The 15,379-nt window shown below is 35.6% G+C and overlaps 1 protein-coding gene and 1 long non-coding RNA gene across 9 annotated transcripts in view; one reads left to right on the forward strand and one right to left on the reverse strand.

Annotated features, from left to right (window-relative positions):
- KANSL1L (KAT8 regulatory NSL complex subunit 1 like) overlaps positions 1-15,379 on the reverse strand; it is a 149,888-nt gene that overhangs the window by 2,325 nt on the left and 132,184 nt on the right. For 6 of the 8 annotated variants that reach the window (XM_009444180.5, XM_516062.9, XM_009444178.5 and 3 more), the window contains exons 9-14: positions 7,626-7,751; positions 6,019-6,134; positions 5,066-5,190; positions 3,523-3,577; positions 1,362-1,474; positions 290-458 (exon numbers count right to left, since the gene is read on the reverse strand). In XM_009444180.5, coding sequence (XP_009442455.1) covers positions 290-458; positions 1,362-1,474; positions 3,523-3,577; positions 5,066-5,190; positions 6,019-6,134; positions 7,626-7,751 — 704 coding nt within the window. Of the gene's footprint in view, positions 1-289; positions 459-1,361; positions 1,475-3,522; positions 3,578-5,065; positions 5,191-6,018; positions 6,135-7,625; positions 7,752-15,379 lie in introns of those variants that run through there. The other 2 variants (XM_016950419.4, XM_016950420.4) reach the window with 2 other exon arrangements.
- LOC134808006 (uncharacterized) lies at positions 6,130-11,519 on the forward strand. Its single transcript, XR_010149867.1, has 2 exons — positions 6,130-7,712; positions 8,374-11,519. It is a non-coding gene; the product is annotated as an uncharacterized LOC134808006 (long non-coding RNA).

The raw sequence follows: 15,379 nt of genomic DNA on the forward strand, positions 1-15,379 counted from the left end.
AGCAGGTGCTATTCTTCATTAATCAGGTTTGTTTTGTAATGAAACTTTGATAGTACTTCCACTCTCTTAATAGATAAATAAGTACTTGGAAGTTCGTATTGACTTGTTACACAAGGTGATTATAGTTAGTAGTGGACACAAAATGCTGGAATACAGATCTTCTATACCTAACTTATTGAATTTGTTATGTAATGATGTAATAAAGAAACTTAATTTTTTTCAAGTAGTTTCTACAAACAAGTAGTTAAAGTCAAGGAATGGGAAGTTTAATCATACATATTACACTTACCTTGGTTTCTTGACTTTGATTTAAAGAAGGTAAGCCATATGCACACAGATCCTGGTTCTCTGAAGGAAGCCCAGGAGGACTTGCAGCAGCACATTGCTGACTGCTACTGAAGTTATTAGGGTATTCTTTCAAAAGCAAGTCCTGTCCTTCAACATTTTTACTGTAAGCTCTAGCAAGAAAATCAGGAAAACACAATTATTTTTTATTTTTTGAGGTCTTGAAAATTTATGAACAACCCAAGGTATCACTGAGTCAAGTTAACTTGGTAACTTTAAACAGTTTTGCCCAAAGATTTTTAAAAATTCCCCTGGTGCTATTTATTATTTTCATACTCAGAGGATGAAATAGTACTTTATGAAATATTTTACCAAATTATAACAGTTGTGGGGGGAGGGTTATTCTTGTTTTTTATTTTGGTTTGCTTTTGTCTTTTGTCTGACTAATTAAATGAAAGATGCTCCTTAACTAAAGTGACTACCAGACTTCACACAATCTTGCCTTTTTGAGTTTTGGCTATTTTAAAAATGATCAAATGTATAATAAATATAAAATAGGAATTTTCTCATATATATAATAATTATGTCTGATTTATTTCCCCTTCCCTCAAAGCTCATTTGTGTTTCTAAAAGTATTTTAGACTTTTTGCATTTTAGATTAAACAGGTTTCTTGAGAAATTTTTTATTTTTTTAAAGAAAAACATATTTTGGAAGTAGTGATGTTAAAATGGATTACCTAAACTCCAGTCCCCAGTGTGAAGTCCATTATTAAAGTAGATTGAAATGACCTACTTTATATATACAGAGAATTTTCACATTATTTGTTAGTTAAATCTATTCCTGAGGCTGACAACGTAAGAGAGGAAAATACAGAAACTAATTTCATCATTATATAATTAGCTCAAATATATTTTGAATACAAGCTCATTCTATGTAGTATTTTACTTCTGGTGCACAAATAGCTGATGTTACAACAGCATGTTTTCCTTTTTAGTGGTCTCACCCAAAATTCATGCAGAGGTTTTGTTCATTTCACATGGATTCTATGGTTTGGGGTTTTAAATTTGTAACCTGCCTGCTGTTTCTTCTGTGCCACTTGCTTTGCTCCCATAGTGACCACCTGGCTTGCTCTCTCTCTTCATATTTTTTGTGCCTTAGGGAGAAGACTTCATCGGAAAGATCTTCTATCTGGAATTAGAAATAAAGATTTTTGCTTTAATCAGAAACATTTTGAAATATAAGATCAGGCTGGGCACGGTGGCTCACGCCTGTAATCCCAACACTTTGGAAGGCCGAGGTGGGTGGATCACGAGGTCAGGAGTTCAAGACCAGCCTGGCCAAGATGGTGAAATCCCGTCTCTACTAAAAATACGAAAATTAGCTGGGCATGGTGGCAGGAGGCTGAGGCAGAGAATTGTTTGAACGCGGGAGGCGGAGGTTGCAGTGAGCCAAGATCGTGCCACTGCAGTCCAGCCTGGGTGACAGGGCGAGACTCTATCTCAAAAAAAGAAATATAAGATCAGGTTTCAAAGAGTTTCTCATGTAGAAAACAGTAGGAAGCAAACTAAAATAAATGCTATCTGTGTAAGTTGAGAGAACAAATGTTATGAGATGAACTCCAAATTCCTGTAAAAGGGGAGTCAAAATTTTTTAAAAATTATTTCATTATTGTTATTTTTAGACACGGGTCTCTGTTGCCCAGGCTGTAGTGAGTGCAGTGGTGCAGTCATAGCTCACTGCAGCCTTGAACTTCTGGGCTCAAGCAATCCTCCCACCTCAAAAAATTTAAAAATACTTGTTTCCTATTGGTTCATATTTGAAGACTTCGGTAGGCTACAGATGAGTTCGTAATACTTTCCATTTGTCATAGCTTAGTACCAGTAGTCTTAATGTTTTATTCATTCAGGAGTTTTTATGGATTGTCCATTGTGGAGTACATACTATTCTAAGAAGATGTTAATATCAGATAAAAGTAAAACTAATAATCTTAGACAAGTCAGCATTAATTTAATGAATGACTTATCTAGGTTTTGAACCTGGAATACTACCTTAGTTAGGGTGTTTAAGAATTTGGGTTTCTTGGCTAGGATCATTCAGAAGTAAGGAAGAATACATTAGAAGAGGAAAGGGCATTAAAAGGTAAATTTTAGTAGTTGAAAAACATGACCACTGGACATAGAAAGATTGTTACTTGACAGAAACCAAGTGTCTTCAACAGTGTCATCTTCTAGAGACCATCACCTTGGAATTAGTTTGGTTATACAGTATTTTTCCCTATAATCTTATCTTGATATAATTTTATCCATACCTATTCACAACCCCTTACCTGCAATTCCAAAATCCAAAAATCTGCAAAAACAAATTTTTCATAATTCATTTGGTGACATAGCCTGATCTGAAATGATGTGAGGCTATTTTTAGTGTTTATCCAACTCAACTATGAATATTTCACTACAGAAACATTAATGTCTGATTACTTTTACGCCCGAGACTCTACAGGTATTACGTGATATGTTTACCACATTACTTTTTTAAAGTCCAAAATTTTCTAAACTGAAGAGCAAATTGGTCCTAAGATTCTGAAAATGGCATTTAAACTTAAATAATGAGTGAGACTAATCTCATGCAGAAAAATATAATTAATACTGACAATGTGAATATTCACGTAAATTCAGTATCTCAAAAACTCATAAACAAATGCTATATTTTCTTTTGGCTTTTTTTTTTTTGAAACGGAGTCTTGCTCTGTTGCCCAGGCTGGAGTGCAGTGGTGCGATCTCGGCTCATTGCAAGCTCCGCCTCCCGGGTTCACGCTATTCTCCTGCCTCAGCCTCCCAAGTAGCTGGGACTACAGGTGCCCACCACCACACCCGACTAATTTTTTTGTATTTTTAGTAGAGACGGGGTTTCACCGTGTTAGCTAGGATGGTCTCGATTTCCTGACCTCATGATCCGCCCGTCTTGGCCTCCCAAAGTGCTGGGATTACAGGCATTAGCCATCGCGCCCGGCCTTGGCTTTTTAAATTATTGTGTATTTCTATATTATGCTGGTAGTCAAATTTGCACAAAACATTTTTCGAATATTCTTTTAAAAGAACTTCCTTTTCATAAGTGAAAAGAAAAAAATCAGTGTAAGTTAAAGGGTTTATATATTCCTTTAGTTCCCTGAATGTCAAAGTAAGCAGGTTTCATAATACATAATGTGCAATTATCCCATTAAATGAAAGGCAGCTTACCTCTTCTTTGCCTAAATTATATTCATCCAAAGGCTGAAGAACAACCATCCTCCAGCTGTTGAAGATAAAAACCAATTTTAAACAGCTTTTATTTATTTAAATGTGGCAATTTTATACTCAGCACAGCTAAATGTATTAGTGTTTCCTTGGCACTTCCATGGTTCAAATTGTTGTATTTTAATACTTAATTTTTTAAAAGAAAAACATTTGTATTATGAGAAAAGGACAAAAGAGAAAATGAGACTTTATTTTTGGCCTTATGGTGAATAGTCTGTTCTGTATAGCTGCATTTTATACATAATAATTATGTACTGACTGAAGTCAGTGGTATGCTGATAAACTGGCCTGGCCAAAAAGTAACAGAGAAGGAAAAAAACCCTGGTTTGTATGTTTGCCAATTTCTTTGGTGTGAAAATACCTACCATAGCCCCTTTTGAGCCATCAGTAGTTTAATAACTGGCTCACAGAAGTCTTCTATATTTAACTATCTGCTCAGCCAGCTAGCTCCAGCCTACCATTGCAAGTTGAAATATATTTTTGCTATAGAACATCATAGCCACAAATGTTATTACTTATGCAACAAGTATCCACAGATTGAGTTCTCATATAACTCTTCTAGAATATTATTCTCTTAATACCTCAAAGTAATTATGAAGTAGTAAAAGAAATGAAATTAGAATAGAGATGTATAGCAATTGACTGAAATTGTCACCCACCTGTCTCTGTTTGCAGCCTTTTCTGTCTCTACTTCCTGGTGTCATTTATATTCTTAAGAAGCTGCATTCATGATTTCTAAAAAGTTTGGCTAACGTTACTGCCAGTAGGGAGCAGATCTGTGTATGGCATTCAGGGACCTCCACAAATCTGGACCTAACTTTGTTTCTAGCCTTCCATTATCAATCTGGACCTAACTTTGTTTTTAGCCTTCCATTATCAACCTGCACAAAACAGTATCTGGCTAAGCCTTACACACTTGTCCTGTGCCTTTATTGTGGTATCCCTATGTAAATACCTTCTCCACCTTCCCATTCCTTCATGGATGACTTCCCAGACCTTCCCGCTCATCTTTTGAATGTGTTTATTGCCGATTTGGAATTACATCAAAATCTTTTTTTTTTTTTTTTGGTCACAGGTATTACTGTCTTACAGTGTGAATACCCCATGAAAACGTAGAACTCTTTGCAACTTATGTCACACCTGTATCTTCAAGGGCAAGGATTATTCGTTGCTATAGTTTTTATGTCACTAAAGTACCTTTTAGTGTCATATACATAGTAGATAACACTGGATAATAATAATAAAAAAGACTAAGAATGCTAAAGTAGTCTAGGAATTCCTAAATCTTAATAAAAACTGAGAAATAAAGTTGTGATACTATATAATACTTAAGGCACGAGTAATTTTTTTTTCACCGTTTCCCCTCCATGGCTATGAAGGAACTGGGAGAAGGATGCTCCTTTCATTAATTAAAATTCTTCACTTTGAAAATTTAAGTTTATTAGGGAAGGAAGGAAGAAAAATATGAAGATGTAAGTATACATACCTTGGAGTAAGTATTTCCTTATATTGGAGTTTCTCTAATTTAGCTGGGGCTACTAATGACATGGGAATCACAATGTTATCTATGTCATAAGAGCTCTCACTTCTCAATCTCCGTCGTGCAGTATTCTGCAAAACAGGATTACAGTAGATTTACAGTACTGTCTAGTTACTTGTAATGATACCCTCCTTTCATCAGTTATGTAAATATGGCAGTACACGTTACATAATTTTTGTAAATACATTGTTATAAAGTCTGACTAAAAAATGTTAAGAAAACCAAAAAATAAAACATTTTTCTATCTTTTGTAAATCAGAACAACCTCTTGGTAGATGTGTAATGTGTATTTGTGTGTGCAAGCATACAAGCTTATTTTTAAGACCACAAAAAATAGGTCTTAAATGCAAAACTCTTTATCAGAAAAGACTAACATACATCACCCTAAATGTCAATGAAAATGATCAGTAACCACTTTTTATTAGGAAAGGCAGTGAAACATTTTTGGTCAGCCCTTCAGTATACTCTTCATTTATGCATTCCTGGTTCCTGAGTTTCGGAATTCATTTCTAAACCCTCCCACCTTTTGACCTCTCTATTCCCTGGCCAGATAACAAACAAACAAACAAAAAAAACAGGATAAGAACAAGACAAGTCCTGAATTCTCATTAGTAAGACTTTATTTAGCTTAATATGTTAAGGAATAGAGATGATCATGATAATGTTTAAATTTTTAACACATAAAAAGAAGCTATAACCAAATATTAATGAACTTTTAGCTTCATAGTTAAAAATAAGTTGTATGAATCAAATATATTGTTTTCTAACAAGATAGTTATAAATGTCTGTTAATATGTGCTAGTAAGGCTGTTATAGATTAGCAAAATATAAATTATTTTCAAAATCAGGTGTTTTTATTTTTAAAGCTATTTTAGAGTTCAACATACGGAAAAACCTACTCGTGATGAATTCTGGATTCTTGATAAAACGTTGACATTGGAAACAGCAGTAAAATTGCTATGGGATCCTGATTCTGTGTGTTGAAAATCAGATTCTTCAAGTTTAGTTCTTTCTCCTGCCATGGAAAGAACCATTGAATGTTACACATTAAACAAGTCTAATATCATTAGAATTACTTTCCTAATTAGATGACAGGTGATTGATTCCTTGTTTTGTGTGTGTGTGTGTGTTTAAATTCGTGTATTAGAAAACAAAAAAGGAAATGAAAAAAGAGGAGCCTTACTTGCAGTCATGCCACAAGTTATTTCCATTTTCTGGGGCTTTGGCAGTTTTTATCGAATATATTTCTTATTGTTCCCTGAGTAATCCCTCATCTCATCCCTTTATTCTTGTTTCCTGTGACTCCTATCCATAGTTGAACCACCAGAACTATCTTAATTTTCTTATCTAATCTCATTTTTCATATCTGACTTTTTATCCTAATTTATGTGAGGTGTCTGTCCTTGGTCTTCTGAACACTCTTAATTTTTTGAAAAAATTCTGCTATTATAAGTACATGTTTCCAAAAGTACTTGTTCTCTGGTACTCTTTTTTTAAAACAGCATCCTGTTCTTGTTTCATAGATGAAATTTCTCATATCTCTCAGGATATTGATTAGAAGTTTACTTCTGTTAGTATTTTCTGTATATCTTCCAAGTTCTTTTTTTTTTTTTCCTGTTTTGGTTCCCAGTTAGTGTGTGTGTGTGTAGTAAATATATATATGTATGCGTTTACTTACTGCCCTTATTTTAGTACAAGTGTTTTAAAATGAGAATATTTCCTGCATAATATAAAATCTAATACCCAGTCCATATTTAAATTTCTCCATTTGTTAAAAAAAAGTCCTTTATAGCTAGTTTCTTCAGATAAGGATCTATATATAAAAATTGGCCATTGTCTCCTAGGTTTCTTATAGTCTAGAATAAATCATTTTTCATTACATTGACTTTTGACAGGCTGGACCAGATGTCCTACCCTTTTGGAATTGTCTAGTTATTTATTTGTAGTATGACATTTCTTTATTCCTGTATGTACATCAAACTTGAAGTTAGATCTAAAGTGTCAGTCAATTTAAGTGAAACATTTTATATCTTAGGTAATGTATACTTCATGTTGCATCTTATTAGATGTTTTTAAAGCTTTATATATATATAAGTTGAATCTTGTTGACTTTCTCAAAATCCTGAGGAATCTGCAGTGCATCAACATCTCCACAGTAGGTACCATAAATGGTTAACAGTTTCTGTAAGGCAACTTTGCACTAGCCTATTTTGAGCATAGAACACAACTTTGAAGATTAAATCCCATCCAGGGACTGATTGGTAGAAGACAACTAGTCAGGGAACATAGGAGGGAAATACTTAATTGCCATAAAGTGGGTAGATACCAGTCCACAAATAATTCTGAATTAACTACGAATATGCTGTTTCATGTTTGTAGACTCATAGATGTTTTGTGTTATTAGTGGCTGTTCTGGATTATAAACTCCCATGAGAGGTTATTTTAAAATCAGAATTTTTCATTTTTAATATTTATCACTACTGCTTATATCCTCACTTTAACCTACCTAATGCTGTTTCACTCAAATGTCTTTTCTTTCTTCCCTGTAACAGTTGTGCAGAAGATTCTGACCTTATTTGAGGCTTACATATAGGTGAATATCCATTTCTCCATTGATTCAGAGTACTATGTACTAAAACAAATGAAAAGGAAATATTAAGTTTTAGTTCCTTAAAACAGACAGTGAACATGTCAATCTGTTTTTATTTGTAACTGCAGAATTTTAAGATACCAGTTCAAAATTACAGATAAACATAACCTTAAATACCAAGACACACAACTCCAACTAAAAACATCCCCAGGAATTTCCGGTTTCTTATATTTTCTCCATTTTTTTGAGGGGGATGAAAAGGGAAGATGATCTGTTCTCAAAGTCTTCCAAATTACAGAAACTTGATAGAGTGAGGATTGGCTCAGATATATAAATCTTGGCGATCAGAATCTTTAAGTTCTTGCTTACTTTTAAATCTGGAAATAAGTTGGGACCAAGTAAGATTCAACATGGTCAGACTAGACTGTGCGAGCAAGAACCAGAATCATTTAATATCTCTGATGCCTTAGTTGCATCATCTGTAAAATAGGGATAATAGCAGCGACCTTGGATAATGATTACATGAGTTTATTCCTGTAGTAGTAAGTAAAAGTGTCTGATGTGATAAGTGTGCAGTAAATGTTAGCGTTATCATGATTGTATATCTGAACCCCCTTATTTCCAGCCTTGGTCTAACAACCAAATTGGCTTCTTTTTTTGAAAGGTTTGGAGATGTGGAAAGGAGTGGAAAAAGAAATATGTAAGCTGAAGTGCCAAACTCACACTGAAATAAAGGGCATGGCCCACCAGCTGACAAGGAGTGTCTGGTTTCAAGATGGCAAATGACCCTAAACATGATAGACAAATATGTTTTACATAGGTACATGCACAGATAGGCACATATAAATCCACATTTGCAAGCAAAAAGTGGAACCTGTAAAGCAGAATTTCTGAGGAATCTCTAAAAGACTAATACTGTATGGAATTTGAAGAGGAAACCCAGAGCAGAAGCACATAGTGAAGTACTGCCACAAAGATGTGTGACGCCACTAAAGGTGCTGTAGACCCACAAGAAAGGAAAACTGGGAGCAGGACAACTATCTGGATATTGACTGCACATGCCAATATCTCAGTCAGACTAACAGAATCAGAGCTTTAGGCAGAGAAATGAATGGTTGGAGAGAGAAGGCAATGCCCAGGTGCCCTGCTTTGAAATGTCCCGCCCATCCCCAAATTAGTCTGAAAATTTCAAATGTAGTATAAATTCCCTTCCCATCAAAAGTGTCCCATAAACAGCAGTGGTAGAAGAGTTTTAACTGAGTATCACAGCTTCAATGATGAGTATAGAAAACTCCAAAAATCTGAATACCAACACAATCAAAAAAGAGGTACAAACCACAAGTGGAAGAACCATCTCAAGAAATAATGAAGCATTCATGGAATACAGATTAGCAACTCTTTAAAACAGTATTGCCAAGAGAAACAGGTAAGAGGCCCTCTGGAGAAATGTCAGAAATAGAAAATGTAAATTTTCAAATGTTAAAATCATCACTAGGCTAAGAAACAGAATGGACACAGCTGAAAATCAAAATCAGGGTCTGGAAGAGGAATTCCATAACTTGATGGAACAGAGTGATAGAAAATATGGAGGGAAAAAGACCGCAGTGGGGTAACAAGATGAGACTAGAAAGAATGAAAAGGAGGGAATAGTTGAAGAAGTGATAGCTGAAGTGTTTTCCAGAATCAATATTAAACCCTAAGATTTCAACGATGCACTTGCATGTCAAACAGCAAATGAAAAAATCATAAATGCATCACAGATGATGATACCCTGAAAGTTATTAATACAAGAAAACAGCATGGCAGGAGTAATCTAAACGTACTAAAATGGTAACTAGAATTGTGAGAGGTGGATTTTAAAATGTATGTGTGTGTGAAAACGTGTGTAGGTGTTAAAAGTGTCCATTCTTTTAATAACATTTTGCTGTAGCATTTAAGCAAATCGTAGACAATTAACGTTTCTCTTATTTTCTACAAGCAATTCCCCACTCTTCTGAAAACATCAAATTTTGTGAAGGAATCTTAACTTTCACAAAAGTTGATTTTTTTTTTTTGAGACGGAGTCTCGCTCTGTCTCCCAGGCTGGAGTGCAGTGGCGCGATCTCGGCTCACTGCAAACTCCGCCTCCCGGGTTCACGCCATTCTCCTGCCTCAGCCTCCCGAGTAGCTGGGACTACAGGTGGCTGCCACCACGCCCGGCTATTTTTTTTTTTTTGTATTTTTAGTAGAGACGGGGTTTCACCGTGTTATCCAGGATGGTCTCGATCTCCTCACCTCGTGATCCGCCCGCCTCGGCCTCCCAAAGTGCTGGGATTACAGGCGTGAGCCACCGCGCCCGGCCAAAAGTTGATTTTTAAATTAAATTTTATTCAAATGTTTTCTTCACATTTATTTTCCTTCTAATTCGTTACTGTCTTGTAAGGTTTTCATGGACCCTTGAAACAGTAGGAAATGTATGACAATTCTACACATCCTCTTCACCTGTTCTATTGATAAACCTCCCAGCCTTTCAGTTCTTGCTCTCCCAATCCTCTCCTAGAGTTCATCCTAAGATCACACTTTCATAGCATTTCTCATATATCCTGTCTTTACTTCCTTCCCTTTTATTCATCCAACAACTTTACAGGGAACCAATTACATGGCAAGCATTATTCTAAACCCTAGGTAAGCAAAACTAGGATTTGTAGCAGCCCTTGTCGTTTACAGGTGTTAAGGAATGCAATTGTAATGTGATAGGAAAATATTCATTTCAGTTGTGAAACTACATGATGTTGCTGAGAATGTATAAGAGTGCTAGTAAGAGCTCTAGGAAAGGCTTCCCCAGATGAAGTGACAGACTCCAAATATGAACAGAAATAGCTGATAGCTAGGGGAAGGAGGAGAATAGCATGTACAATGGCCCAAGGGAACAGGACAAATTTGGGAACTGAACAGCTATGTAGTGTAGAGTAAGGAAGCATGGTGAGAAAGAATCATGAGGGAGAAGCCAGCCTATGTAGATAGGGCTTTAAGGTGTTAAGAATATTCCTTCTCGAATGATTTAAAGGGATGGGGTGGGGAGCAGGTGTGACATTAGATTTGCATTTTGAGGAGGTCACTGCCTACAGTGATTAAAGGGAAAAATGGATTAAAAGTCTATTTCAGCAGTATAGATAAGAGATCATGTTGGACTGTGAGAGCAGTCGAAGGCACAAAAGGAACTCAAACACATAAGATCATATTGACAACTTGGCAATTGGTTTAGACCAAGTTGGAGGAAGTGTGGGTGACAAAGACTGAGCTCTATGTTTCTGGCTTGCTCGTGTGGGTTATGGTGCTATTGTTCCTCCTCTTCCATCTATCTGAGACCTAATTTCAGAATTACAGAAAACTTGAAATAGAACAAAAAATTTCTGTATACCCTTTTCTGAAATCCCCCAAATGTTAACATCGTATCACATTTGCTTTACCTCCTTCTTTCAGACCACAAATTTAGTTGCTGACATGATGCCCCTTTAGCCCTAAATACATCAATGTGTATTTCTCAAAACAAAGGACATTCTCTTATGTAGCCATGCAGTTCAGTACCATTAGCTAATCTATAGACCTTATTCAGATTTCACTAATATCTCTATGTTATTTACAGATAATTTCAACTATTCATTGCAGATAGCATTGCAGTTGTCAGATCTCATTAAGGTCTTATATCTGAAACAGTTCCACTGTCTTCCATAACTTTCATAACTTTGAATATTTTGGTAAGTATAAACCCTTAAATTGGTTTTGTCTGGTATTCCTCATGATTAAACTAGTCATCCATTCACTTTTCAACCCACTACAGTTTGGCTTTTCTCTGCTTGTTGCCTGAAATCAGCAATGCCATTGTAAACTGCCAAATCTAATGGACCATACAGGATAAATCCAAGCAAAGATCTGTCTACTGCCTTCACACAACTTACCCTACAGGAATGCCAAGTTATTTGTAGATATTTGTTGTTGTTTGTTTGTTTTGAGATGAAGTCTCACTCTGTTACCCAGGCTGGAGTGCAGTGGCACCATTTCGGCTCACTACACGTCTGCCTCCTGGGTTCAAGTGATTCTTGTGCCTCAGCCTCCCGAGTAGCTGGGACCACAGGTGTGCACCACCACCCTCAGCTAGCCTTTGTATTTTTAGTACAGACGGGGTTTCACCATGTTGCCAAGGCTGGTCTTAAACTCCTGACCTCAGGCGATCCACCTGCCTCAGCCTCCCAAAGTGGTAGGATTACAGGCGTGAGCCACTGTGCCTGGCCTTATTTATAGATATTTGAATATATCATACTGTATCATGTCTCCATGACAAGACATATGTTTGTTTTTGTTATTTAAAGACTTGTTACTCAGTATGGGCCAACAGCATCTGAATCACCTGGGACCTTGTTAGAAATGCAGAATTTCAGGTCCCATTCCAGACTTACTAAATCAGACTCTGCATTCTAACAATATCCCCGAAGTAACTTGCTTACATTTTAAAGTTTGAGAAGCACTAATCTGGAACGCTTCACCCTTCTTTCTCTGTAAATTCCAATTAAGTAGTCAAAGCTGCACTTGGCATCACCAACTTTCTGGAGTTCCTCTCCTTGCCCATTTCTCATCTCCCTTAACCTCTCTTTTTCTGCCTTCTAAGTAGTTACATACTCCTTATTTATATCTTCTTTATATAATTTCTTTTTAAGATAGAGTCTCACTCTGTCACCCAAGCTGGAGTGCAGTGATGCGATCATTGCTCATTGCAGCCTCAAGCTCCTGGGCTCAAGCAATCCTCCTGCTTCAGCCTCCTAAGTCCCTGGGACTACAGGCATGCACCACCATGCCTGCCTAATTTTTATATTTTTTGTAGAGACAGGGTTTTACCATGTTGCCCAGGCTGGTCTTGAACTCCTGGGCTCAAGCGATCCCCCTACCTCAGCCTCCCAAAGTGCTGGGATTACAAGCATGAGCCACCACACTCAGCCTTCAAATGTATTTATCATCTATGTCCATTATACTATATAATAGTTATTTGTGTCTTCCTCCATTACATTATAATTTTGACTTCCTGTAATTCATCTTTGATTCTTCAGCACTTAATAGTCTGCCTGGCACTAAGTGCTCAATAAATTCTGAACTCAAATCACTAACAGCAAAAGAAAAATTAATGACCAGCTATTTAAGACAGATACATAGGATGAAATTTCTCATTACATTATTTATGCATTCCCCTTAATTGTGTGCCTAACACGTTTAACTGCCTTATTTTATTTTTTTACAAACAGGGTCTCACTTTGTCACCCACCCTGAGGTGCAGTGGTGTAACTATGGCTCACTGCAGCCTCAACCTCCCAGGCTCGAATGATCCTCCTGCCTCAGCCTCCCAAGTAGCTAGGACAACAGGTGCACGCCACCATGCCCAGCTAATTTTTGTATTTTTTGTAGAGACGGGGTTTCACTATATTTCCCAGGCTGGTCTTGAACTCTGGGCTCAAGCGATCCTCCTGCCTCAGCCTCCCTAAGTGCTGGGATTACAGGTGTGGGCCACCGCACCTGACCTGCCTTATTTTTTTTAAATCAAATAGTAGAACAACATTAAAAGAAATATATGTATTTCAAGTATGAAATCATAATTTTAATTAAATGCATACTTATATTTTTATCACATAACTCTATTACTTTTTCAGATGGTTATATAACATTCCGTGATTAGAAACAATGTTCTTTAGCTATTTCCTAGCTGTTGGCCATGATACTTATCATCATAATGATAATGCTATTAGAGACATTCTTAAAATAATCATCTTCATGGATGCATTTTTTTCCCTTTTGAAAACAATCTAGTCTCGGGACAAATTCCAACAAGTGAAATCGCATCATTAAAAGGTAACTGCACATAATACTTATATTTTTCTGTATTTCTTTAGGCTTTTCCCCCTAAGCATAGATAACTGTTCTTCATCCTTGGTGCCTTCATTTTTTTTCTCTTTAATTTTTACTGTGGAAAATTTTCAAATAAACACAAAGGAGACTAGAATAATGAACTCCCGTATACCTATCCTTCCGTCTCAGCAGTGAACAACTTATAACCAATCTTGTTTCATCTCTCCCACCAACATTTTTGCTAGAGTATTTAAAAGCAAATCCCAGACATATCTTTTCATCTACATATATGTTAGTGTGAATCTCTAACAAACTGAAAAAGTACGTCTGGGTTTATGTAACCACAATGCATTATTACAAGTAGCAAAATTAACAATAATTCATTAATATCTAACAGCTAGTCCATGTTCAAATTTCTCTGTTTCAAAAATTATATGTGTGTGTATAAACAGCAGGCTTATTCAAATCAATCTCAACAAGGTCCATACATTGCATTTGATTGATATAACAATAAATATTTCTACATGACTATAATTGTACCAGACATAGAAGTAAAATATTTTTATCCTTTTATATCACAACATTCTTTGATAAGTAGGTTTCCATCCTTATATGAACTTTTAAGATATTTTTTAAGGCTGTATATTCCACTGTAATGTATTTAACCATATCTCTATTATGCTTTTCAAGTTGTTGCTAATTTTTCATTATCACAAAAACATGTTAAGATGAATACAGTTGTGAAAAAAGGTTTCATATTTAGGATTAGACTAGATTCTTGGAAATGGAATAGTTGGGTCAGAATGCAGGGTTAACAGTCCAGTAAACATTTATTGGGAATAGGTACAAAAGTAAACAAGGGAGTTTTTAAGCCACACTGAACTTATAAAAAAATACATAGTTTAAACGCCTTGTAATGCATTTTGCAGAGCTCCCCAAAAGGCTTGTATCAATTCTTAATATCCACGATATTTGAGGGTGCTATTTTTACTATCGTTGTGCCAAAATTGATGATTATAATGTTTAAAATCATTAATGTTGCAGGCAAAAGTAGTAAATATTTGCATAGTGTCTGACTATAAGCTCAGTTAATATTATTTTCATTATTATCATCAAGTACACTTACTTTTTCTTGTTATTCTTTTAAGACATTCATTTTTAACATTTAACTTTTTAATCCAACTGAAATGTATTTTAATGTTCATCCACCTTAAATTTGTTTTAAAGTGCTTTATGAGTTAGTGATATCAGTTTTTAATTCTTCCAAAGAGTCGTTATTTAATGCCTTTGATTACAAAGGAAACTTAGTTATATAGAGCATGGCTCCAAGCCAGACTGCTTGGGTTTGAATTCTGGCTCTATTACTCAACTGTAATTTGGGGAAGATTAGTCAAGGAGAATAGTAATACCTACCTTATAGAATTATACAGACTTAAATAATTAAGTAATATAAAGCCCTTCAACCAGTGCTGACATATAAATGATGCTTCATAAGAATTTGTTGTTGTTGTCATTATTATTTATTGACTAAGCCATTTTTTCAACATGGTAGGAAATACCACCTTCTGTCTCTAGGCTTTTTTAAAGCTCCCTTGATCTGCCTTCTATCAGATCAAGGCAGATCAAGTTATAATCACCATGTTTTAGTGATTATAACTTCATAGTCCTGCTATTAATCTTCTAAAAATGTAATTGGCTATTCAGCATTTTCTGTCTGAGATAAACTTCCAGAATAACTTCGTTCCAATAATACCTCTGATTCTGATTAGGATTATATTCTACTTGTAAATTAATTTGGG

Source organism: Pan troglodytes, chromosome 13, assembly GCF_028858775.2.
Source record: "Pan troglodytes isolate AG18354 chromosome 13, NHGRI_mPanTro3-v2.0_pri, whole genome shotgun sequence".
Classification (NCBI taxonomy): domain Eukaryota; kingdom Metazoa; phylum Chordata; class Mammalia; order Primates; family Hominidae; genus Pan; species Pan troglodytes.